The sequence below is a fragment of the Sander vitreus genome, chromosome 21, assembly GCF_031162955.1.
Source record: "Sander vitreus isolate 19-12246 chromosome 21, sanVit1, whole genome shotgun sequence".
In the NCBI taxonomy this organism is placed as follows: domain Eukaryota; kingdom Metazoa; phylum Chordata; class Actinopteri; order Perciformes; family Percidae; genus Sander; species Sander vitreus.
Window position 1 is genome coordinate 22,410,520 of NC_135875.1, and position 26,537 is coordinate 22,437,056.

General features: G+C 41.2%; 1 protein-coding gene across 2 annotated transcripts in view; it reads right to left on the minus strand.

Moving 5' to 3' along the window:
• Positions 1 to 26,537, minus strand: part of abcc3 (ATP-binding cassette, sub-family C (CFTR/MRP), member 3) — a 68,023-nt gene that overhangs the window by 2,850 nt on the left and 38,636 nt on the right. Inside the window, exons 11-29 of one of the 2 annotated variants that reach the window (XM_078280054.1) lie at positions 26,379 to 26,471; positions 25,745 to 25,948; positions 21,068 to 21,214; positions 20,878 to 20,965; positions 19,923 to 19,989; positions 19,717 to 19,843; positions 17,099 to 17,275; positions 16,797 to 16,964; positions 16,128 to 16,311; positions 15,918 to 16,026; positions 15,495 to 15,651; positions 14,347 to 14,554; positions 8,498 to 8,811; positions 6,152 to 6,351; positions 3,677 to 3,803; positions 2,781 to 2,882; positions 2,065 to 2,211; positions 1,810 to 1,968; positions 42 to 208 (exon numbers count right to left, since the gene is read on the minus strand). In XM_078280054.1, the coding sequence (XP_078136180.1) occupies positions 42 to 208; positions 1,810 to 1,968; positions 2,065 to 2,211; positions 2,781 to 2,882; positions 3,677 to 3,803; positions 6,152 to 6,351; positions 8,498 to 8,811; positions 14,347 to 14,554; positions 15,495 to 15,651; positions 15,918 to 16,026; positions 16,128 to 16,311; positions 16,797 to 16,964; positions 17,099 to 17,275; positions 19,717 to 19,843; positions 19,923 to 19,989; positions 20,878 to 20,965; positions 21,068 to 21,214; positions 25,745 to 25,948; positions 26,379 to 26,471 (2,945 nt within the window). Of the gene's footprint in view, positions 1 to 41; positions 209 to 1,809; positions 1,969 to 2,064; positions 2,212 to 2,780; positions 2,883 to 3,676; positions 3,804 to 6,151; positions 6,352 to 8,497; positions 8,812 to 12,281; positions 12,593 to 14,346; positions 14,555 to 15,494; positions 15,652 to 15,917; positions 16,027 to 16,127; positions 16,312 to 16,796; positions 16,965 to 17,098; positions 17,276 to 19,716; positions 19,844 to 19,922; positions 19,990 to 20,877; positions 20,966 to 21,067; positions 21,215 to 25,744; positions 25,949 to 26,378; positions 26,472 to 26,537 lie in introns of both variants that reach the window. The other variant, XM_078280056.1, reaches the window with a different exon arrangement.

Genomic DNA, 26,537 nt, shown 5'->3' on the forward strand with positions numbered 1-26,537 from the left:
TCAAATTCTGGTTTACTGTGTCTCCTTCCCTCTGAACCGACCTGAGGTTCTCTCCTCCCTCTGAGCACTCCAGCTCCAATTTTGCTGGCTGGTTGCTGACAAACTTGTGGAGGTGAGAATGTTCCAGAGCTCTCCACACCTCCTCATCACTGTACTTCTCAAAGGGGTCCAGGTTCATTTTTAGTGTGCCTGAGAACAGCACAGGCTCCTGAAGCAGATAAAAGACAACCAGAAACAAACCCGATGAGAGAAATTCTGCTGGATAGTAGTTTTGAGTCATGTGCAGAAGAAACCAAGATAATTCACACTTCACATTCAGTGTGGAAATAGTTTAAAATGCTCATCTTCCCAGAGCACAAGGTGAAGTCTTTGGCACAAGAAAAAAATATTGGTTTTGTCTAACCAACACCCAAAAATATTCAATTTACAATGAATAGAACAAAATCTTTTTGAGAAGCTGGAACGAGAAAATTGTTTTCTGCTAGTCATTTTCTGTTGATTAACTAATCAATTTTTAAAGGAATAGTTGAGACGATCTATATCATTCTCATATCTTTACATGAAATATGGAGCTAGAGCCAGCAGGCATAAAGACTGAAAACAGGGTGAAACAGATAGCCTCAGTCACAGAGAAGTGCATAGCAACCACTGCCTGAAACACAATTTCAAAAATGCTGTTGTCAAGAATTATATCATGGGAAGAACTGTGATAAAGATCAATAGAGTAAAGTAAATAGTGCAATCAGAGGCTCCAGGTTAAAAAAGGTAACACTTTATAATAACCATCACTAATAAATGGTAAAATGATGGCAGGATGACAGGAAAGAGAAACTGGACGCATTATTTCCCTGAGGGCTACGGGCCCGCCAGCAGTGTCCAAAGCTCTGTGAGCGCTACAGGCGGCAGATTAATGAACCAGGAAGGCCTCAGTTTTGACTTGTTTCCTGAGGGCCAGCCTGGTTTAAAAAAAAGGAAGAAGCAAGTAGCTTCTTCTTCCTCCTGCCACGTGAAATTAAAAATAAGCTAAGCGCGCATACTCATAATTAAACTTCAGTTAATAGTTATTTTACTGTTAACACTCACAAAATTATAATTAATGTTTACTAAATATAAGTAATGCTATAATTGATCATATTTTAACAGTTTATTGTTGCACACATAACATTTTATATATTATATTTAGTATTTGTTAATGATTACCAAATGATTTGTAAACCGTTAAACATTATTTGGATGGCTATTATAATAACTTGTTAATGGTTAATAAATACTTTGTAAACCGTTAAAAAACATTATTTGGATGGCTATTATAATAACTTGTTAATGGTTAATAAATACTTTGTAAAGCATCTATAACATTTATTTAGATAGCTATTATCAGTGCACAAATAATCAATAATCAGCTCTTTTATAGATCACCAAAAAAGATGTATTGGGTCTAAATTAATGTTACTTGATGCTTTACAAACCACTTAATAATCTTTCCCTAATTATTATAAGCATTAGTTGCAACTTTATAATAGTCATACAAAATAATGTTTATAGATGGTTTACAAAACAATTATTAACCATTAACAAAGTATGTATATTCTATCTAAATGTATAAACTAATGATTTTATATTACACTAAACTAATGATCAAATCAAAAACATCAATTATAACATTACTTATAATTAGTAGGCTTTATAAATGACCATTACATTGTTTGTTAATAGTAAAATAACTATTAATTTACCATTTATCAATGATGGTTATTATAAACTCATCTGTGGTCTTGTAAGGAATGTGGATGTGAGTGTGTTGTGTACCTGTGGAATGATGGTGAGTTTGGACCTCAGGTCGTGCAGGCCTATCTCAGATATCTTCACCTTGTCGATGGTGATCTCTCCTGCTGCAGCTTCCAGCAATCGGAAGAGGCAAAGCGTCATGGAGGACTTGCCGGCCCCTGTACGACCCACAATACCAATCTGTACAGAAACACACACACACACACACAGCTGTGATTAGTGAACCTTGCTGACCCATCATCATTACATATTGATGTCTCACCACAGCCTCCCCACCTTCTCTCCTCCTTTGACGCTCAGTGTGAGGTTCTTTAGGACGAGGTCCAGTCCCTCTCGGTACCGAACGCTGTAGTCGTGGAACTCCACGTTCCCCTCCATGGGCCACTCAGGTGGGGGCTTCTTGTCCTCCACCTCCCAGGGGGCCTGTGAACACAAACGCAGCAATTCTGAATAGGAAAACTTTCTGAACAACTCATCAGCCTGTTTGGCTTTTAGCAGAACTGATTTGTTTATCACTCAAAAAACTCAGAGTTGGACTTCAGTGTGTGCAGAGTCACTCAGAGCTGCCAAACATTTATTTTACCTCTGAGACACACTGGATGCTCCAAACAAAAGCTTTCACTAACAACTATACCAGCTATAGAATGGGGCACTTAACGTGATGGCTGCTGAAAAAGTACACTGTGTACAGTACAAATGCCCTGTCTGTCTTATGTAACAGAGGGGCCCTTGTTGGCACAAGGTAATCTAACATCTCTGGTTGTAGTTATAGTTTATAGGTCCTGTGTTGTTCGAGAACATGACTTGGCAGCAGGACAGTTATTTTAGAATGTGGGTAAATTCCTACTTTTTAACTGCAGCGCAAAGCCAACACTATTTTACTTTTGAAAGACCCACAGACACGCACACGCACACACACACACACACACACACACACACACACACACACACACACACACACACACACACACACACACACACGCACCAGATACCTCTGTCTTGGTCTCAGCGTACTCCTTCACTCTCTCCACTGCTACAATGTTGCTCTCCAGATCTGAAGTCATTCGCACCATCCAATTCAGAGACATGGTCACCTACAAAAACAATACAGGCAGGTGTTATTTAAATGCCATATAATGTATTTCAGTGATCCCTAGTACTGCAGGTACTTCTACTGTTGCCTGGGGGTACGTAGAAAGAAATATAAATTATGATTCAATTAAAAATATATCCACATATGGAATCAGCTGTAACAATTGACAGTGCATGGACATGTTGGAAAGCTAAGCAGAGAGGAAACAGTTAAGGCTGAAAGCTATGGTTAAATGGTTGAAATGGTTAGTTTAAAGCTTTAGTTCGTAACTTTTTGAAATTACAGTAATGAACATCTGTTTCTGGCATAGCAACATCTTTATAAGGGATGGGGGTCATGGAAGGCTTGTATCATGTGGACGCGCTGACAGTTTTGTTGTCATTACTTACAGAAACTACGCACTATAGCTTTAAGGTAGATGTATGGCTAAAAGACTTCTTACTTGGTTGAACTGCAGAATTGGGTGGTAATTGGAGCGACCCCTTAAACATTTCATAGTAATTTGACCCATTGCTAATATAAAAAATAGTGATTAGTGCAGCTTTAACGAGAAATAAGTTATTTGAAACGTTGTCTACATATAAAAAGACATGGGTAATATTGACTCAATGCTACCTATTTTGAAATATAAGTCATTACTGGTAACATATTGACCTGACTTACCTACTGGTATCAACAGAACACAAACAAAACTAACCTCAGCTGCTGATTTACATAACTTTATGTTATGTAACGTTATGTAAACAGTTAAAGGCTACAGATTGATCAAATTACAGCAGTTAGTCTGTAGCATACCTGTAGAGCGTAGGACACTGACAGACCCACGAGGCCTGGGCTCAGAGTGTCCTTTCCAGTCACAGCAAACAAGGCAGCAAACAACACTATGCAGTTCCCAATGAACTCAATACGCACCCCGAGCCACCTGTATGACACAATGTTACAGCAGGGTTACAGTTAAAAGTCAGACCTAACTCAGCTTCTGCTATAAATATGTAAATGCAAAAACATAAGGATAAATTAGCACTAAGTCCCATATTGTGTCAGGCACGTTGTATGTCTGGTCACACCTACATTAGTGATGTCGCAACTGGTGTTTTGATTGCTGACTGAAAACATCTGTGGTGACAGTCACTGATGCATTAAATAATGTTTATGTCATGGTTGTGGTTTTGGTTTTAGTTTTTTCCTGCTTTATTGTGTTAAATGTTTCCCTGTTTCCTGGTTTACTGTCTCATCATGTGTTCTGTTTTGCCATGTATGTTTCATGCTTAGTTTCCTGTTTTATTTTATTGTCTCTCTGTTTCTCCTATGTCATGTCTTGTTGTACTTCCTGCCTTGTGTTTTCCCGCCTTTGTGATTGTCTGCCCCGCCCTGATGTGTTCCACCTGTTCTTCAGCCCTCATGTCACCTGTCCCTCGTTTTACCCTCGTTACCTTGTGTATTTAGTCTCTGTGCTGTCTTTATTTCTACTCGGTTCATCGTCTACCCTCCTTGTCATCTCCTGCGTCGCTTCTTCCTGGTAGTTTTTTTTCTCCTCCCTTTTATGTCTTCTGTTTTGATTGGATTTTGCTTTATCTTTGTTTGTTCCTACACCTTATGTAGTAAGTCTTTTGTTTAATAACATTCCTCTACTCTGCATTTTTGGGTCCAAGCCTCGCATTCCTGACAGTTTAGTTTGCTTTAACATGCTAATAAATTACTAAAGGCTATTTTCACAGGAGTATATTATTGTATGGTATGTGAACACTGTAGCAAGTGAAATCCTATTTAGCTACTTGACTGGGAGTTTGCTTGATTACTTTTACTGCACTTGTGAGATAAGTAATCAGTGTTACAGTATACAGTCGTTGATTGCAAGCCTGCATAATGCTGGAATGCAAGAGTTGTTTGTTCAACATCTACTTAGTATGTGGGCACTCCGTCCAGAGAAAGCTGGACTCGTCAATATTCAGATATATCCGATCAGTTGGTTGATAAACCTGTTTAATCAAACAGCATCTGCTTAAAGAGTTTGTGGGTCCTTACGTTTTTACTGACTGTCATATCAAAATGCCACATTTCAAACGAACACAAATTGGCAAATGCATTTCATCTGGACTTTATGTAAGCAGCATCCTTGCATGGCATGAGAACTGGACTGGACCATCCCTGTTTTCAAACTGCCATGTAACAATTTGACAGTTTTGACAAAAATTCAAAGGGACTGCATTTTATTGAAGCAAAGTTTGGAAACAAAGGAACAAATCCTGCATTCTGCTCTCGCATTTTATAGCATCACCTTTTTTATTAACAAACTAACGTTTCGGTCTAATGTTGCGGTCCCTCTAGACCTTCATCAAGAGGAGTACCGCAGGTTGCGGGATTTGTTCCTTTTTGTTTCCAAGTTATCTTACAACGCACCTGCACAGAAGAATTCTTGGATGTGCGAGTTCTTTCTTCAAAAAAGATAACCGCAAAGTTTAAAATTCCAATATTGCCAAAGCCACTTGATCTATTTAGCCTTTAACTTGCTTTTGTAGATGACCTCAGTGAAATGCACATTTGGTCCTGAATCATCATGCAATAATTGCAATTGCTACAGGGTTGTCATACAGAGTGAAACAAGTCAATATTAGAATGCGTTTTGAATATTTGGTATAATAAAATAAAAGCTGTAATCTCAAAGTTTTTAATGAACTGGGTGCCTGGCGTGAGATCTCCTGGGGGGAGAAAAAAATGCTATATTGCAGTTTTTCTCCATTGAACACACACACGGAACTATGCACCCAATTCAGAAAACTTGAAGCTCTTGTATCAACAAGACTCCAGACCATGGAAATGGAATATTTATTCTATTTCTATGCTCCAGATTGCTTAAAAAGCACAATTCCATTGTTTTCACTCAAATACAAATTCTAAACCAACCAGGATTGAAGTTGGTTTTATGGGGCAACATTTTTTGCAGCCGGACCAGAAAGTTCTGCGCGTAAAATCACAAATTGTCAGTTTTACACTTAGCTAGTCTAACGGCTAGTCTAGCTGTTTCTGTTTTCATTTTTTTTTGCTAAGCTAACACACACACTGTAGCTTCGTATTTACCGTACAGATACGACAGCAGTATCAATCTCTCATTTAACTGCAACAGCAAGAAAAGCAATATGTATTCCCTAAAATGTCAAACTATTCCTCTAAAGGCCTAATCCATCCCACCAGTGGCTGTGTACAGAAAGAGAGGAGCCAAAAATACTGGAACACAGCTGCTGTTCTGTGGGGCTGAAACAGGACACTTACCTGTTGGACACTATACCAGGGTAGTAACTCTTTTGGTTCTCATCCACTTTCATATCACTCATCAGAACAAAGGAAGAGTGTCTGCCATAGGCTCGGATTACACTACAGCCAGTGACGGTCTCAGAGAAATGGGAATATATGGGAGAGCGGCTGACTGATTCCAGACGCTTTAGCTGCCGAGACGTGGCAACGTAAAATCTCTACAGGGGTTGAGGGGGAGAGAAACAAACATTACAACTGAACAACATGGCACAGATATTCAAAAACAATTATGATGTACACAGATGAGCCCACACGCATACACACTCGCACACATGCAGAGTAATAAAGCGAGCCTGTGTGAACAAAACACCTGCAGTGCTCATTGGATATTCCAATTTATACATTTGATAGGATGCCAGCCAATGTTACATAAGCTCCCCAGAGGGGGTAAATTATAAGTCTACGTGCAAATCAGCTCTCCTGCATGCACTTTAGCAATGTCTTACAATTTACACTGCATGTAAAAAGACCAATCACATTACCAACATAGTCAGAGGAACAAGAAATCACTTGTTGCATAACTATTTTTGTACAGGAAATAAGATGTGTGCTATGTTAAACTGCAGGTGTTTTATTTCACTCATTTTGAAATAATACATTAAATGTCTAATTAAAAATATTACTTCTAAAATGTTATTACTTTTGCTTATCTTTGTGTGGCATCACATTTATATAGGGAGTGGTTTGGCTTTCATTTGCAGACTTTCAAACAGAAGCTAAGATTGTAGACAAATGATGCAGCAAAGACACCGGCCATGCAGGTTGGATGCCATGACAAAGCTTGTGTTAGTAAAGCTGATTTTAGTCATTTGGGGGTCCAGTTAGTGTAAATGCACACATACCCTAAACGCCCCATACATTTCTGCTCTAAAATTGATTGGTTGATTGTTGTGTGACTGATAATTTGAAATGTAACAGATTTATAAGTGTAAGTATGTTTAGGAATTTCTTTAAAGGTAGATTGACTTTATCTTTTGTATCCTATAAGTCTTCCTCATCCTTAAAGCTAAAACATAGACCTACGGTGAGTTGGCACCCTTACATCGCACAGTCTTATATGAAATGTGCTACTGGTTGAGTGACTGATGATTGTTAGCTTAATGTCTGTAGGCTTATCCTAGCAAGTGGTGGGCCCACAAGGCGGTGGGTTCATGTAGATGTTGTGATGAGTATTTAGGGCCCTCACAAGTTTATAAAAAGAACTCCACACCTCCAGTTTGTAATAAGGAATTTCTGATAAAAATGTTAAGTTTCAAGCCCAAGCTGAGCATGATGACATCACCTAGGGTATTTTTTTCAAAATTTGAAAAGCCCTCTCCAGAATGCCACAGAAAACATACAACTGTTTTCACAGGCTGATGATACTATTTAAACATTTTATGTGACCACCTACACTCACAAGCCCCTTAATCTCAACACAATACAATATGAACACAAACATGAACCACAAGCCTATGTGTCTTTAAGCTAGTGAGAATCAAATATTCTAATCATATTGATAATTCTAAATTATGCAAACCACCAACACGTATTTTGCAAAAAGTAATGTTGGATTATTTTGAATTTGCCTTACTGATTACAAGAAATAAATAAAATACTATGTTTAATGAAAACTATGCACACCACCATTAACTGCTGTTCTTCAGGTACCACAGTTCAACCGGCTCTGACACCACAGTCCCTGATGGACAGAGCTGCTCCTGTGGCAGGAATAACCTCATCAAACCACTGTGGGAAACAGTTACTGTACTGTACCTATCTGGCAAGCCTGAGTGGCAAAAAAGGTCCTGATCTTTGAAGATCAGCAGGTATGGTGAGAAAAAGACTAAATAGACGACAAAACAAGCTCAACTAAATATTGTATCTTATTGTAAGTAGCTTCTTGCAGGAAGTAGAAAGTTGAGTAGCAAAATAACAGTTGAGCTTAGTTCTGAATAGACACTGTATGAATAAGATGAATCTAAACATACAGTATAACTAGTGAAATTATGTCTGCCTCCAGAGTTGCCCTGCCTCTGTGAATTAGAATTTCACTTAGCCCAAAAATCTCAATCATAGTATCACTTATTATTGGTGGAACCAACTGAACCAGGTGGTGCTGCTGACAAGAGCTTCAAGTCTTAGTGGTCACTAGCCGAGCTGAGCCAGCTGTGACTACTGGACTAAACTAGAGACCAAACTACACTGCACCTACAGCACTAGAACAGCAGTGACCACTTCAACCACATGCAACAGTCTACCAGCACACACACTCTCAGACATGCATGTTGTATTAATGAGTTAGCAGACTTGTTTCCTATTTACCTGAACCCACCAATAGAACACCATTAACGGAGCTATGACTATGAGGAACATTGGGGTGAGGGCAGAGCATATGAGCAGCACATTCAGTGTGTACCAGAAAGTGCGCATCCATATGTCAATATTGTCTGGGATGTGGGAGTCTATAGCATCCACGTCTTTGCTGAAGCGGTTTAGTAACCGCCCAGTGGGGGTGCTCTCGAAGAAGGCCTGCGGAGCTCGCAGGACCCCCTCAAGCATGTTGCGGTGTGTGAGCTTGGCTGCCCGCAGCATACAGTAGGCCCGGCACAACACACAGTTAACCAACAATAGCACACCTGCGAGAAGGGGGACAACACAACAACACCTGCGTTAAATGGATTAGGACCTGGACCTGGTTCACATCTGATGAAAATGTGTGCTCTAGACAAACAGAAAACACAAGACGCATCACTTCTTGTGAGCCAGCACAGGTCCCTAAAAGTAGAGGGGGGTGTCAGTACAAATCAAGTGGTACAACACAACTTTGGTATCAGAAAATAAACTTGTACCATCACTGGTGACTTCACGTGACCACCCACAGAAATTGTAATATCTCCAGAAGTGTGAATTTGTCATCATCCTTCAGTGAGTGCCATATATTTGCACTTTGGCAACCTGTACCTCGAACTTGGTACACTGCTTTTAAAGTTGATGAGAGTAGTGTTGATTGGGAATGACTGATACAGGCTACTGCGTTACCTTCATATAATGTATTTGCCCCAATTAATATTGTTCTAATACGAATTCCAATAAAGCAACTCAGGTGATCTGTCGATTCTAAGTACTAACTGAACACCGGTACTCTTAAAATCTGTATACCTCACTGCATGAAACTTATTACAATCATTATTATGTAAGGTGAAGGGCCATTCACATTGTACGGGGCATGCGCTGCGCTCGCCGCTAGGTTGTCCTATTCCCAACTATATTTGTTGTGCTCGCCGCCGGGCTCAGCGCAAATTCACGTGATACATGCGCCAATATTTGAATGCACGTCACGTCTGCGTCCAGTGTTTACATCAGATGTGCAGTACATGCGACATTGTGGATAGTGATTTGGTGGAGACGATATTTCTGTCTTTGAAACAAAAGAAAGCCTTGGCACTTGCCCTGGTTGTGAGGAGAAGACAGAGGAAGGCAGCAGGAAGAAGGGTGTGGGTGCACGAGACCCTCAGGTCCAGAGAGCAGTTGGGGGAATTCCGGCTGGTGAAGGAGCTCTGCATTTACTGTGACCGGTTCCAGGAGTACTTTCGGCTCAACAGGGAGCAATTTAACAGTCAGCTGACGAGAGTCGGGCCTACGATTTCCCGGATGCGAACAACATTCCGAAAGCCCATTTCTACAACGGAGCGTCTGGCTATTTGTCTCTCCCTGACGTGTGGCTCCAGACAAAACAGTATGGAAAAGTACTTCCGAGTCTGCCTCTGCGCCACTTTTTTGTCTCCTCTCCTTTATGTACCTGTCCCTTAGGTTCTTCCACCTTTTCTTCCACTCTTCCTCTAAATAGATGAAGACGTGTGGATTATTTTCATTTCTAAATAAAATGTTGCATTTCAACACTATGTGTCATTGCATGTTTATATACTTAAGTAAGAGGTCTGCAGTCATTGCAGTTGGGTATAATAAAGCTAAGATATGAGCCTACATTCATACATGCATCATTCATTCTCTGGAAAACACTGTGTTTAATGCATATGTGCAATTAATTCCTCCAAAACTGGAGCTTACACATTTGGAAATGGGTAGTTATTCTGTGTAAAGGCCATATACCTACCTATATACCTATATGTGAACTTCAATGAAAATGAACATGACTTGTGTCAATCAGTCCAAACATATTTTACATCATATAAACATACAAATACAATATTATTATTGTGTAATAACAACCGAGTGTAAATTGTAATTTCCATATTGGGGATCAATAAAGAGTATAAATTATAATTTTTTTAAATAAAAAATACAAATATATCCTACAAATACCTGTGTGGAGCTGTATAATCAACTTGGTATTTGGTTTTTGCAGCTCACAACAGTAGGCTACAGTTCTTCTCAGTTGCTTTGGCGCATTTCTCAGATCAGAGATGACAATAATGTGTAACTTTGTCACATAGGGAATAGTGCTCCCTTTCATGTGCATTGTTCATTAGACTATACTTCCAGAGTGAACTGTTAAATATGGACAGCAACACAAAGCAGTTTCACTGTCTTGGTATAAACAATGGCATAAGGACTTGTCAGTTTGATTCATTGGTATAAATACTTGCTTTGGACACAAACAAAAGATTTCCAGCAAGATGCACCATTTTTCAGGTCAGTCACTATGCGGTGCAGTTTACACCAATTGTTTTAAGAAATGCACTCACTGTTGCGCAAATGCAATTATGATTTGACAAATGCACCAAAGTAAAAAATGTAACATAGGATTGTATTTCAGTGGCAACATATATGTTGATTTCACAAAGTTAAAACAAACCTGAATGATTGAAATTAAGAGGCTACAATAATCTACACAGCTGGCATGCCTATTATGGTGAAATATGCTTCCACAGCATAGTTTTGCGTCCGAGGTCTCTGTACGACCTCAAACTTGTGTCGTAGCCTATACAGCTCTGGGAGATCGCTGACGGCCAAAATCAACCTCTCGTCCATGTTCCGTTTGTGGATCCACGTGTATTCTGTTTTTGTTGGTTTTTTTTTCAGACACTTGAATGCACGTCACAGCGCACTGCGGCCGCTCTTGCGCGTGCCGTGGTCAAAGTTGAACCATGTTGAACTTTGACCCCGGCACGCGCAAGAGCGGCCAGCTGCAAAATTCCGCTTGCGCTGCGCTTTAATAATGGTTTTCATATAATAAAAAAATCTAATATAAATTTAATAATGGTTTTCATAGCGCAGCGCTGCCGTTTGCGCGTACAATGTGAATGGCCCTTGACGTGAGGCCAGGGATTGCCATATCAGTAAAAACTGAGTTTACCTCTTGCCAACTGAATGAATTTAACTGCAGAAACAAGAATTTTATAATGGCATTGAAGAAATTGTATTTGATGTGGATTGGTCCCATCAACAAATATTCATAAATTATAATCATAAATATAAAAGTATTACAAAAATGTGAGGAATTCTCAGAATGTTTTAACATTCACTGATACTCTGTTACATGCTCTCTCTCTCTCACACGCACACACACACACACACACACACACACACACACACACACACACACACACACACACTCTACCCTTTATCTAACCAGCCAACTACTCTTTTACTATACCACCTAAGAACTCAGTTCAGATCTGCTACATTTTTCCATGACAGCAAAAGTCTCTAAAACAAATCCAGACACACTGGCCTACAATAAAGACATTGTTGATCCAGTTGTATTAACACTAATCCACCACTAGAAGGAGGTAATAGATCACTAAAAGACTGAGTAATGTTACCTTTGGCTCCTATAATAAATAATAATCTTAGATCAGGTTTTACATAAAGTCAACTTCAGTGTATTGTGTGCATATTTGGGGCAGGCTGCATTGCTCCACCTGACAGTGTGCATGTCTTTTTGAGTGTGTGAAAGGGTGTGGAAGCAGGTTCATCAGGGACAACATCACAGGCTTTGGAGAAACAAATGCTAAAACTGGAAGGTTAATAAAGCTGCTGCTCCAACATGCATGCGGCATGCCATCCTAGGCAGAGGACATTTGCGAGGAAAAAAGGGAGAGAGAGGATCATCTGACACATGAGCAACATTTTCCATGAGTACCTGTACAAAGATGTATATGAAAGCCAGGGGTGCGATGACAACGGCAAAGATGGGTGTGCTGGCAATGATAACTATCATGGTGGAGAGAGAAACAAAGAAGGTGGCCAGGAACATGAGCACAGTGGCTGGAAGAGCCTCGTCTATAACGTAGATGTCCTTGGAGAAGCGGTTGATGATGCGTCCTATAGGCGTGGTATCAAAGAAAGACTGGGGCGTGTGAAATTTGTTGGTGAGCAAATCATGGTGCAGCTTCCTGGCTGCACCGATGTTCCCCATGGCTAGTGTGAAGGAAGACATCATGACCAGGATACCTGGAATGAGGTTGAATCAGAGGAGTAGGAGTGGAGGAAAAAGATATTGGAGAGGAAGGTTTTATTGTGGAATGAGAAGGTAATGGAATTACTAGTAGACACAGTCAGCGTCTGTCCGTTAGAAGTTTACTGTAAAAGGAACAACAGTAAACCTTTATGCTACACAATCACAGTCATTTGAATGTTCCTCTTGCCCAAAGCATCTCTTCAGTGGGCTTATTGTAGAAAAACATTTCAACTGGCTGCAAGGCAAATACATTTAGTTCATTTCAACAAAGGCTGGCATTTTGGCACAATGGAGTTAAAGTATATGTTCAAAAATAATGTTAGCACCATGATGTGGCAGTACATACTGTAAAACATTACACCTCTTTGCAAAAGTCAGTCAACAATAAATGCATTAACATGAATAGGGCTTGGCATTAAAATGACATGCTTCATGCATTGCTTATTATGACACTCACTGGCAAATTCACCAAAGGATTTTTGGTGAATGGCTTTTTGCGACAAAAAGAATCTGTGTAATTCTCAAAGCACCCATAAAGGGTGAAAAGCCCCCCTAAATGCGCTGCCACGCTCATCTGCTATTTGCACTAGGGCTGAGCGATTTGGCTTATAAATGATATCTCAATATTTTTAGACCATGTCACGAGATATATCGATCTATCTCTCTACAAGTGTTTTATTTAACCCGTATGGTCATACCAGTGTAATCACTCTAGTTAACTAATCTGAACTTAGAGGGAACACAGCTTGTGTATGAAATTTTAGAGAGCTATTATTTTGAAATTCCACATCAGAATGTCCTGATATTGTCTAAATATAACGCTGAGGTGGACTGCTATCAGTTTTTCTGCTGTCATTTTTAGATTAGATTAGTCTTTAGAAATGTACTTTAGTTTTAAATTATTATTCACACAATTGAAATTCAATTTTTCTCTGAAGTACAGTTTGAAGGCGACATTTATTATTTTTTTATTTATTTATCATTGACAGACAGACTGTCTGAGCTGTTAGCAATAGTTGCTTTCAGCCATGCTTGTTGTTGCTATGCGTGATGGTATGACGTCATTGTGTCAACAAGCCAGAATATTATCATTATCACCATATGATTTTTTAGCATATTCAAAATCAAACCAGTATTACTGTGAATGATATGATATGGCACTCCTTTCATTTGCACATATTTAAATGAGGTAATATGCATACATTTGGTGCAAAATTGGCCCCTTTCTTTGCTAATGAGCCTCATTGCTTAAACAGTCCAATTCACAAAGCCAAGCTAAAGCCACATGCAATTAAAGTAAAATTATAAGAGTCTTTTGAGAGTCTGTGGTAACTGAAGCACATTTATAAGGGATGTCAGAGGTGGCATTGAATGATATTTTTCTTTTATCCTCCACTTTAAATCATGCCATCTTTTACAGTCCGAAGGTGTGAGTTTAAAAACACCAACAGCACTGACAAACTGAAAATGTTCATTTCTTTCTCTCTGCCGTTGTTTTGCCTTATGTGTTGTTGGCGCAAAAGGCAACAAGTATACTTTGCTACATAAATAATTGCAATAAAATGCAGAAAAAGGGCAAAAGGGCTGCAAAACTTTATGGGGCTGTTTGTGCTGTAATCAATAGCACAATACCTTCTGTGACTCGGACCTCAAGACGGGGCAGATAACGGTTGCGAGTGATGCACAATTTATGGTGCAATCAGTGGCCAAATCCATTCTCTGGAATTTGCCTGTCTGTGTTTCTTACCTTGTGCAATGCCGAGTGCTGCGTACACCCCCACCCTCATATGAACATTCTCCTTAGTCATATTTGTTGAGGCGTCATTGGTCCACTGGCTGAGCCAGATGTTTGCTCCGATGGCCGCTGCGCTCTGGCAGCCGTACAGGAAACAGATGAGCACTGACAGCAGAATTCCCACCGCCTTGGCATATTCCAGGTACACCTTTGTTTTCACCTGTTAGGAGTGACAGAGTTCAGTCGAGGTCACCTCAATGACAAAGGTACAAAAATGACAATATGTGTTATTATGTATATAATTAAGATTAAGATAAACTTTATTGTCAATATACAATATACCAATAAAACACGACAAACTATAATATGACCCTAATGGTGTTAATACACAACATGGTGTCACGCAATGTATGTATGTGTATATGTGTATCTATCTATCTATATATATCTATCTCTCTATCTATATCTATATATATATATATATATAGAGAGAGAGAGAGAGAGAGAGAGAGAGAGAGAGATCGATCTATCTATATCAGTGCAGTGATAACTCTAAAAGATCAAGAAATAAATCTGCATCGACATCAGGCGCAACAATAACTATTTTAATTATTAATGGTAATAGTGTAATATTGCAATGTTATTGAGATTGAGAGAATTTGAGAATATAATGAAAAGGAATTACAGATTTGGTACAGTCTATACTTTGTGAGGTAATATTGGTGTAAAAAATATAATTTTGATTACATCAGACCCAGTGTATCACTTGTGATTATTATCAGAAACAGTGCACTCAGGAAAAAGTGATTTGATTTGTCTGCAGCATGATGCTGAAATGTTTAGATGGGAAAGATTATGTAAGTAAGTATTGGTAATATGTCTATAGGCGTAGGTTTTATTTTATCGATCTTATTAGGTGCAATGCCTCCTGAAATAATTGATAAGGATATTAATATTTACTTAAAAAAGCTTATTCCTAAAGAGTCACATTTCAGTTAGACCCAGCTGTTAGTTTCAGATTCCATCTCTGTTCAAATTAAACTTGCCCTAAAAGATTAAAAACTAGCAGCCACAGAATAGAAAAAGGTAAAATGTCTATCTGTATATCTGAAAATAGAAATGGACAATGGGACAGGACATTTTCATGAGAAAAGACTGACCCTGCCTGTTTCCATGGTCTCTGTCTGGATGAGTTTCTGCATTTCCTGTGGTTTCTTCTTCTCTTGTTGCTCGGAGTGTTTCCTCTGGCTGCAGCCGTGTCTCCTCACTGAGCGGGATCTGAGGTTCTCCCCGTCTGCTGAAATGATGCTGATCTGCCTGTAAAGGAGGGAGAAAGGATAATATCCATGTATGGCACTTATTTGGAAGATGCCATATATAAAAAAATTCCATCAGAAGAGCATTTAAGAATATGTCTCCAGTATGTGTTGTATGACCAAATAATAATATCCAGTCAGTTGCAGTTTAGTGAAATGGCTCCCCTGTCTAAATGTTATTCATTAAACTTATTTATGAGAAAAGGGCAGAATATATAAAACCAATATCTAGCCTTGTAGGTAATGAGAAAGAAATATTTCCTCTACCTTATGAAATCTCTCTTGGTTTCATTAATCACCGGCTCATTGTCCACCATGTCTGTGTGGTTGCTAAGGGCATCGTCAGGGAACAATTCCCCATCTTGGATTAACTCTTCTGTGAAAGCAATGTTAGCAGTACGTTTTTTTTTTTAAAGAAGCTCAACCATAAAATATGAGATATCAGGTGAAATAAGAATGAAGGAAGTGATGCTCTACCAGTGGCCTCTTCTTCTTCAACAATGTCCTCCAGGGCATAGTTCCTTAGAAACTCTGCGAAGGCTCCGTTCTGTTTGAGCAGCTCCTGGTAGGAGCCCATCTCTGACACCCTGCCCTCCACCATCACCATTATGTTATCCACCTGAGGCAGGAAGCTGATGCCATGTGTCACTAGAATACGTGTCTGGAGTCAAACAACAAAAGAAACCTTGTTATCTAATAAACTACACACATAACAACATTACAGACAAACATAGGCACACCTTTTATTACAAGCACAACTTCAATGACATCATCAGGAATGTAATATGTGCACTTTCCTGGCAGAATCCAGCAAGAGAGGAACTCAACTAGCTCTTATCAGAAACTGGTGTCATAATAAAACAAAATAGAGTAATAAACTGATAAAAGATACAATTTACTCTTTGATAAAAAGAAGGAAGATAACTTCCTCTATTGAAACAAGAGTCATCAGACATGCTAGCAGTTCTGTGAGGCTGTACTTAAGCACAGTGGTGCTTTGAGCTGTGTCATATATTGACTAACCATACAGTATATTGTAGTTCATTTACCTCTGCAGTGTTGTGTAAAGGGGCTTTTTATATCACAAACTGATGTAAGTACATTTCTTAATGAAAAGATGAAAACCTGGATTTAGACTCTCCTCACCTTGCCCTTCAGCACCCCCTCTGGACCGATGAGGTTGTCAAAGATGTGTTTGGCTACGTGGGCGTCCACAGCTGACAGCGGATCGTCCAGGAGGTAGACATCGGTGTCGCTGTACAGAGCTCGGGCCAGACTCACCCTCTGTCTCTGCCCACCAGAGAGGTTGATGCCCTGCACGATTAAGACACATCAGCAGAAACGCTTTTAATCACTGTGTGACCGGGGGGTGGGCTCTTCAAAAACAGAAACAAAAGTGTGTTACTTAGTAGGAGAACGGAAAATGAAAGTGTTTCTCTTCTTTGTACCTTCTCGCCTATCTCAGTCATATCACCTCCAGGCAGCACTTCCAGGTCAGGAGTTAAGGCACAGGCTTCCAGAACGCACTGGTACTTCTGCTCATTGTAGGGTTTCCCAAACAGGATGTTGTCCCGCAGCGTGGCATTCTGTATCCAGGCCTGCTGAGGTACGTATGCCACTGATCCCTAATAGAGGAAAGGAGAGGCCGACAAACTGGCAATAAGCAACCCTTAACATGCGGGTTTTTTTCCCCAGAATATAGCTACCTCTATATCCTACCAAATCAGTCCTCCTAGACCATAGACATATTCCACAGATTATGTCTATAGAGATATAGTGTTAAATTAGTCTATTAATTGCCACCTCTTTGAATTACTGCGTAAAAAGTTGTGAATGTTATAGGTATAATGTTATACAGTATGTAAACTGTAGACAAATTGTATTGCCATTTCTTTCAATTCATCAGTTCAAACATATTTGGAAATACACTTAATCACGTTCTTGCTGTGAGTAAGATAAGACGATCAATACCACTCCCATGTGTTTAGCATGCAGACATGTGAGTAGTATCGAGCCTATCAAATTGTACTGGGCCCTAAACACCTCAGAAGTTCATTATCTAAAGATATTGCTACTCTGGATGGCATTTGTCTGCTTCCAAAGCCCGGGAAGGCCAAGGGTTAGGCCTAACCCTAAAGTACTTGGCAGTTACTGTACTTACAGTTCAGAAGACTGCAAAAGCCAGTGTCTGTTCAGTCCAGTTTGTTCTGGCTCCATTTTCACATTTTACCTTTTTCAATACTTTTGGGTTTGGCCATTTAAGGCCTACTATTGTACTTTAAAGTTTTGTTCACAGAATACAGTGACTTGGTCTCAAGTGAGTTAGATGTTTATTGAGAATACTCAGGGTTGGCTTATTCATAGTGTGAATTCAGGACACACTTTCTTTATTTAGAAAAATGTGTTTTTGCCTATTAAAATATTAAATTGGAAAGGAATAAAATCTGTTAAGCTACCTAGTGGCTATGATTTTCTCTCTCTAATAATTAAAGTGGTCATATTATGCTGATTTTCAGGTTCATAATTGTATTTTGAGGTTGTACCAGAATAGATTTACATGGTTTAATTTTCAAAAAACACCATATTTTTGTTGTACTGCACATTGCTGCAGCTCCTCTTTTCACCCTGTGTTCAGGTCTCTGTTTTAGCTACAGAGTGAGACCTCTCAGCTTTTCATATAAGTGATTCTTCGACTTCCGATTTTCGAAATGAACAGGATCGAGATGTGTACGTGGGTGAACTTTTAATATAACCCTTATCAATTTATTTTGAGCCTATTGAAGTTTGCTTTCAAAGCGTTGTGATAATCAGGTATACCAGGAGATGGCAGCATAACCAAAATTAAATTTGGATTAGAACTCCAGCTAATGTGTAAAGAACTGGTCTGTCCAGAAAGGTGGCTTCTCTAGGAACCTTATTATTTGATTTACCTTGGTGAGGGCTTTTAAAACCATAGTTTCACCGAATAAAAACCTGTCTCAAATGCAGCCTAGATAATTTACACTGTATTTAGCAGATATATGGAACTCTTCAACTTTAACCATAACATCTGGTGACGTTGCTAATTTGATTTTAGAACCAAAAAGAATGGGTTGACTTATGTGTATGGGGTAATCTTTCATCTGACAGCCATGTATTGACATTTTGCAGATCCTTACTGAAGGTATTCTCAACCACTTTCTTATTTGTATGTGCTACCAATAAAACAGAATCACCAGCATATAAAAACAATTGCATGCGGCAGCTGCTATTAAGGAATGTATGTATAATAAACATATTAGAGACCCCAGGATACTACCCTGAGGTACCCCACATGCAATAATTATTGAGTGTGAAAGCGCCCCACTAACGTCAACCATTTTAATGCAATTGGATAGGTATGACTGGACCCACTTTAGTGATAGCCCACTAAAACCCATTGCTCTTAATTTCATCAATACAATGCTGTGATCTACTGTATCACATGCTTTCTGCAAATCCAGCATTATCATAGCACATAACCTAGCTCTATTGACTTTCTTTTGTAATGAGGTCTGTTAGATATAGCAATCATGTCACCTCTAGTAGAAAGCTACTGGTTACTTGTTAGTTTAATACCAATTTTGTTTTTTTCTTTTGAAGATCTTGCACAGACTACAAATGTGAAATGCTTTTATGTTTGAACAAGGAAACCTGTTAGCCCTATAATACTATTTCATTGTCACAGATTTGCCATATTGCCTTTTACCTTTTGTGCATTTTTTTTCATTCCTAAAAAAAGTGAATGAGTAGCTGAGTACTTGTTTTGTGAATGATATTTACATAACTTGTGAAACACTCTACACTTCACTGCCCCTTCTACACCACTTGTGTGAAAACTTGTGCATACAGCTCTATATAAGCAAAGTCCAACTGACTGATTGATTTCCTTCTTTTTTCCCCATTTTTGTAAATGTACGTACACATGGTGCCAATGCATAACAGAGCTGGTACTCTCACATGACTAGCATGAATATAGAGAACATAAAGAAGATAAATGAACTGTTACTTGCTTGTTTGTTATACAGAACATGAAATGAAGTCCTACCCGAATAGAAACCTCTCCCTCCAGTTTTTCCACTTCACCGAGCAGCGCAGAGAGTAGGGAGGACTTTCCACAGCCAACGTGGCCTACCACTGCCAGCAGGGAGCCATTAGGCACCATCATGTTAATGCTACAAACACAAAGTCACCAATTACATGTTTAGCCTCAGTTATGACAAAAAAGACACATAACATGCATAACATACATACTTGTGCAGAATAGGGGGATCTCCTTTAGCCCAGGCAAATTTCCCATTGACAACTGTCACTGAAAACTCTGTTGAGCAAGAACATGTCATAAATATATTTTCAGCATCTTTAGAATTAGTGACAGCAAGATGCAATGAGAAAGGATAAAAGACTGGAAGGTATTTCCGTATAACTTGAGTATTAGTCTTCTAAAAGCTCTTCAGGCTCTGGGTGAAAGATACAAGTGGGAAGCAGTGACATTATCCTAAAGCCTATGTAAAGAGACTATTGAGTTCACACAATGGAATGATGACAAATAATGACTGCACATTTTCTCAAGGTATTTCTCAACGACATGTTGTTTTAACCTTAAAGCTACATTGTGTAAGAATTTCTCCCATTTAGCAGTGAAATTGTATATGACAACCAACTGAATATTACTTTCTAGCCCTTCCTCCTACAGTGGCCGAACCCGAAATTAGCTCTCTCCATCGTTTACACTAGGGTTGATCAAAATCATTTGGATTTTAACGATTCTGATTCCAATTCCGATTCTTCCTTTCGATTCTGGTTCTTATCGATTCTCGATTCCGATTCTTTGAGGGGTGGAGTTGAAACAGGTGAAATGCTTATTTTCACAAATAAGAGGAAAGTTTTTTTTTGATTCAATGGTGGTTTGCAGTTTTACAGGACTTTTTCAATGTAAAATAAAGCCACACTAGAGTGCTGCTTACTATGCTCCAAGGCTGCAACACAACAAGCGCCTGGCCGCTTCGGAAACCAAAACTTGCGCATGTTAAATTGGGAAGCGATGATCGGATTTGAAACCAAATCCTCTAAACGATTCCAAACAATTCCAATAAAGAAACGATTCTACTGAAATCGTAATTTTTGAAACGATTCCAAGTAGGAATCGGTTCTTGATGCCCAACCCTAGTTTATATGCAGCTGTTCTATTATAGCTGTTTATATTTACCTGCGGCTGTGTTCTTTCTGTCTACTGAATTTGGGTCCAGCTCATCATGACTCAGGAAATTTTGGATTCGCTTCAGTGAGACGCTGGCCTGCGACACAGAATAAACACGCAGACACTTAATAAAACCTTTCAACAAACATGCAGAAAAGGGAGGGAAAAAAAGTAAATAAAAAGAATAAAAAGTTCTTACCTGAACGATGCTGCTGATGACTTGGGGAAGCATGTTGAGAGGAAACCTGAGGATGTTGAAGAGTGAGAGTGACACAAAGGCCTTCTCCGCATCCAGGGTGTTATTCTCATCCACAGTCACATACACGGCAAACGATGTCAAGGCAACCTGAAAACACATCGGAAAACAGGCCGCTTAGACGTCAAGGTCAATTAGTTTACTGTAGAGATGTACAGCAGTCAGTGTTGTGGGGCTACACACACTTGCACATTATCCCAGTCAACCAGTAATAATAATTACCTTATTATCAACAGCTGGTGATATTCACCACATTATAGAATCTACAGAGTTTATAATCACTAATATACACTGCCTTTTGGCTGGTAAAGTGTGTATTTATCTGATAAATAAAACATATATGACGACGGAATCAACCAATAGCTTAAATAAATGCTGTCATGTGAACTCTAAAACTTAATGTAACAGCTGGTGTAGATGCCAGTCAAAATAAAAAAGAGCTGTTTTTTCACTCACACTGCTCACATATTGTTTCGTTGGTTGTTGTGGCATACACACATGCATTTCTCTGCTTTATTTGAACAAATCTATTATTATTACTAGGGTCAGTAAACAGGTCAGCTGATGAAAAGTGGTGTGTATTGTTGCTATGGCATTTGCACTTGAGCGTGTCAAAGTTTGCAGTAAATAATTCACGATTTGTCTCTGGTGTTGCGAGTAGGTCGAGAGGGGGGCCAGTTTTAAGATTATTTACCCATCAGCATGTCATGTTGTGTAAATGGTGCTTGAAGTTCCAGAAATGCTGTTACTGCAAACTGGTGCAGCATAATCCAACCGTTTGAAGCCAAACGACTGCACAATGAGACCTACAATTTTACACTAACTGTTCTGCATTTGGTCTGCACTCCAACTGTGGCAAGCCGACACTTTCAAATGCTGACTTAAATACTCAACACAAGAGCACACTTAGAAGACTCGCTCAATAAGATTGCAAGTTTTAGAAGAGTCTAATGACAACAATAAGTCCAAACCTTCCACCCACAACAGCTCCACACTGACCCTTCTCTCCAAGCATGATCATAAATAAATACCAACTCTCACATCCCATGGGCCCACCACCTGTGGCAGGAACCGCTGGGGTCGGGTGCGCTGCCACATGGGTGGCAGTGAAGGTCAGGGGCCTCGACGGACCAGACCCGGGCAGCAGAAGCTGGCTCTGGGGACGTGGAATGTCACCTCTCTGTGGGGGAAGGAGCCGGAACTTGTGCGGGAGGTGGAGCGCTACCGGTTAGATCTGGTGGGGCTTACCTCTACGCACAGTATTGGTTCTGGAACCATACTCCTGGATAGGGGTTGGACTCTTTTCTTCTCCGGAGTTGCCCAGGGTGTGAGGCGCCGGGCTGGTGTGGGGATACTCACAAGCCCCCGGCTGAGCGCCGCTACATTGGAGTTTAACCCGGTGGACGAGAGGGTCGCCTCCCTACGCCTGCGGGTTGTGGGGGGGAAAACTCTGACTGTTGTTTGTGCATATGCACCGAACAAGAGTTCGGAGTATTCGGCCTTAATGGAGACCTTGAGTGGAGTCCTGCATGGGGCTCCAGTCGGGGACTCCATAGTTCTGCTGGGGGACTTCAACGCGCACGTGGGTAATGATGGAGACACATGGAGAGGCGTGATTGGGAGGAGCGGCCTCCCTGATCTAAACCAGAGTGGTTGTTTGTTGTTGGACTTCTGTGCTAGTCATGGATTGTCTATAACGAACACCATGTTCGAACATAGGGATGCTCATAAGTGTACTTGGTACCAGAGCACCCTAGGCCAAAGGTCAATGATCGATTTTATAATCGTTTCATCTGATCTGAGGCCGTATGTTTTGGACACTCGGGTGAAGAGAGGGGCGGAGCTGTCAACCGATCACCATCTGGTGGTGAGTTGGGTCAGGGGTGGGGGAAGACTCTGGACAGACCTGGTAAGCCCAAACGGGTAGTGCGGGTAAATTGGGAACGTCTGGAGGAGGCCCCTGTCCGACAGACTTTCAACTCACACCTCCGGCAGAGCTTTTCGTGCATCCCTGTAGAGGCTGGGGGCATTGAACCCGAGTGGACAATGTTCAAAGTTTCCATTGCTGAAGCTGCGGTGAGGAGCTGTGGTCTTAGGGTCTTAGGTGCCTCAAGGGGCGGTAACCCACGAACACCGTGGTGGACACCGGTGGTCAGGGAAGCCGTCCGACTGAAGAAGGAGTCTTTCCGGGATATGTTATCCCAGACGACTCCGGAGGCAGTTGCAAGGTACCGAAGGGCCCGAAGGGCTGCAGCCTCTGCCGTGAAAGAGGCAAAGCAGCGTGTGTGGGAGAAGACGTGGAGAAGGACTTTCGGTCGGTACTTCTGGAAAACCGTTCGCCACCTCAGGACGGGGAAGCGGGGAACCATCCAAGCTGTGTACAGTAAGGATGGGACGCTGTTGACCTCAACTGAGGAGGTAATAGGGCGGTGGAAGGAGCACTTTGAGGAACTCCTAAATCTGACTAATACGCCCTCTATGGTAGAGGCAGAGCTGGAGGATGAGGGGGGATTGGCATCAATTTCCCTGGTGGAGGTTGCTGAGGTAGTTAAACAACTCCACAGTGGCAAAGCCCCAGGAATTGATGAGATCCGTCCAGAAATGCTTAAAGCTCTGGGTGTGGAGGGGTTGTCTTGGTTGACACGCCTCTTCAACATTGCGTGGAAGTCTGGGACGGTGCCTAAGGAGTGGCAGACCGGGGTGGTGGTTCCCCTTTTTAAAAAGGGGCACCAGAGGGTGTGTGCCAATTACAGGGGTATCACACTTCTCAGCCTCCCCGGTAAAGTCTACTCCAAGGTGCTGGAAAGGAGGGTTCGGTCGATAGTCGAATCTCAGGTTGAAAAGGAACAATGCGGATTCCGTCCTGGTCGTGGAACAACGGACCAGATCTTTACTCTGCAAGGATCCTGGAGGGAGCCTGGGAGTATGCCCAACCAGTCTACATGTGTTTTGTGGATCTGGAGAAGGCGTATGACCGGGTGCCCCGGGAGATACTGTGGGAGGTGCTGCGGGAGTACGGGGGTCCCTTCTCAGGGCCATCCAATCTCTGTACGACCAAAGCGAGAGCTGTGTCCGGGTGCTCGGCAGTAAGTCGGACTCGTTTCAGGTGAGAGTTGGCCTCCGCCAGGGCTGCGCTTGTCACCAATCCTGTTTGTAGTATTTATGGACAGGATATCGAGGCGTAGTCGGGGTGGAGAGGGGTTGCAGTTCGGTGGGCTGGGGATCTCGTCGCTGCTTTTTGCAGATGATGTGGTCCTGATGGCATCATCGGCCTGTGACCTTCAGCACTCACTGGATCGGGTTCGCAGCCGAGTGTGAAGCGGCTGGGATGAGGATCAGCACCTCTAAATCGGAGGCCATGGTTCTCAGCAGGAAACCGATGGAGTGCCTTCTCCAGGTAGGGAATGAGTCCTTACCCCAAGTGAAGGAGTTCAAGTACCTTGGGGTCTTGTTCGCGAGTGAGGGGACAATGGAGCGGGAGATTGGTCGGAGAATCGGCACAGCAGGTGCGGTATTACATTCAATTTATCGCACCGTTGTGACGAAAAGAGAGCTGAGCCAGAAGGCAAAGCTCTCAATCTACCGGTCAGTTTTTGTTCCTACCCTCACCTATGGTCATGAAGGCTGGGTCATGACCCGAAAAGAACAAGATCCAGGGTACAAGCTGCCGAAATGGGTTTCCTCAGGAGGGTAGCTGGCGTCTCCCTTAGAGATAGGGTGAGAAGCTCAGTTATCCGTGAGGAGCTCGGAGCAGAGCCGCTGCTCCTTTACGTCGAAAGGAGCCAGTTGAGGTGGTTCGGGCATCTGGTAAGGATGCCCCCTGGGCGCCTCCCTAGGGAGGTGTTCCAGGCACGTCCAGCTGGGAGGAGGCCTCGGGGAAGACCCAGGACTAGGTGGAGGGATTATATCTCTAACCTGGCCTGGGAACGCCTCGGGATCCCCCAGTCGGAGCTGGTTAATGTGGCCCGGGAAAGGGAAGTTTGGGGTCCCCTGCTGGAGCTGCTACCCCCGCGACCCGACCCCGGATAAGCGGATGATGGAGACCAACTCTCACTTTCTATTGGCAGATAATATAAAAAGACTTGGATTAAGATTAGGGGATAAAAACTTCACTGAGAGATTCTTAATGGCCATGATGCCAGGATGTAACATTCTCATATTTACAACATGTAAGTGTTGTTAATATACAGAAACTTCGGTTTCTAAACAAATTAGCTGTTTATCACGAGGTTTCTAAAATAGTTTAAAAAGAGCCGCCATTGTAATTTATGATCGCAAACACTTGCTGGTTTGTATTTACAGCTGTCAAGCTGATTTATGGGTTTATGTAGCCTGCCTGGAGGCAACAAGAGTTCCTCTAACAAGCCCTAATTGGCAAACAACAGTGCAAATACTTGTGTTGCCATCTTCAAAATACCAAACATGAGATTTCGGAGACACTCGTAAAGCCTGTTTGGATTTGCTGGGTTTCACATTCAACTTTACTTCACAAAAACAAATTTAAAAAGAAGGCCACAGCTGATCATGATGTTCACCAAATGCGTAATTTCTGACCAATACAGTTTCACAAAGCAGTCTCTTGACAGGAAGTCAGCTTCCAGACATCTGGACTGGGCCTACCAGGAAAGGGGCACTGGTCCAGGCCATAGTAGACAGCGCTCCCAGGTAGGCTGTCTTGCGCAGCACTTGGAGCTCCTTTTGTCGAATGGCAAGGACCTTTTCTTTGAAGGAGTTCTCCCAGGCATATAGCTTTAGGACTTTGATTCCGTTTAGGATCTCGTTCATCAGCTTGATACGAGAGTCCTTGTACTGCATCTGCTCCACCTGGGAGAGAGGAAGAGGAGGATGAAGACAAGGACAAGAAGACAAACTTCTGTTCTTTATCACAAACATCACAAATTGGGAAAAGCGGACAAAGGTAACTTCAATGAAGTGCAAATTCCATGAATAATGTAAAATTACATATTTCACACTTTTTTTTTAATTCAAACTTACACAATCAAAATGACACAACAAAAGCCATGCTGCTCTTGGTATCCACTAGACCCGACAGTGTTTGACCAAGGGTGGTGTGATATACTGGCTAATAGCATGATTTCAAAGGATAACTTCTTCACATGAGTAAAAACAAAAACATAAGCAACCCTATTTTCTTGGATTAAATGTTTATATCATTAATGTTGTTCCACTTAGTCTCACTAGGTCAATAGATAATAATGAAATCACTGTAAAATCCTAGTTTGACTGCTCATACCTGGTAGGCTCGTGTCTTCATGGCAATGACAGCATTCAAGGGGATCAGCATGATCATGACAGCCACCCCAGCCAGCACAGATGGACCGAGGTTCTGTAAAATACCACAATCAGTAAATCACTGCAAAAATAATTCAAACAAACACAGAGCTAAAGCAAA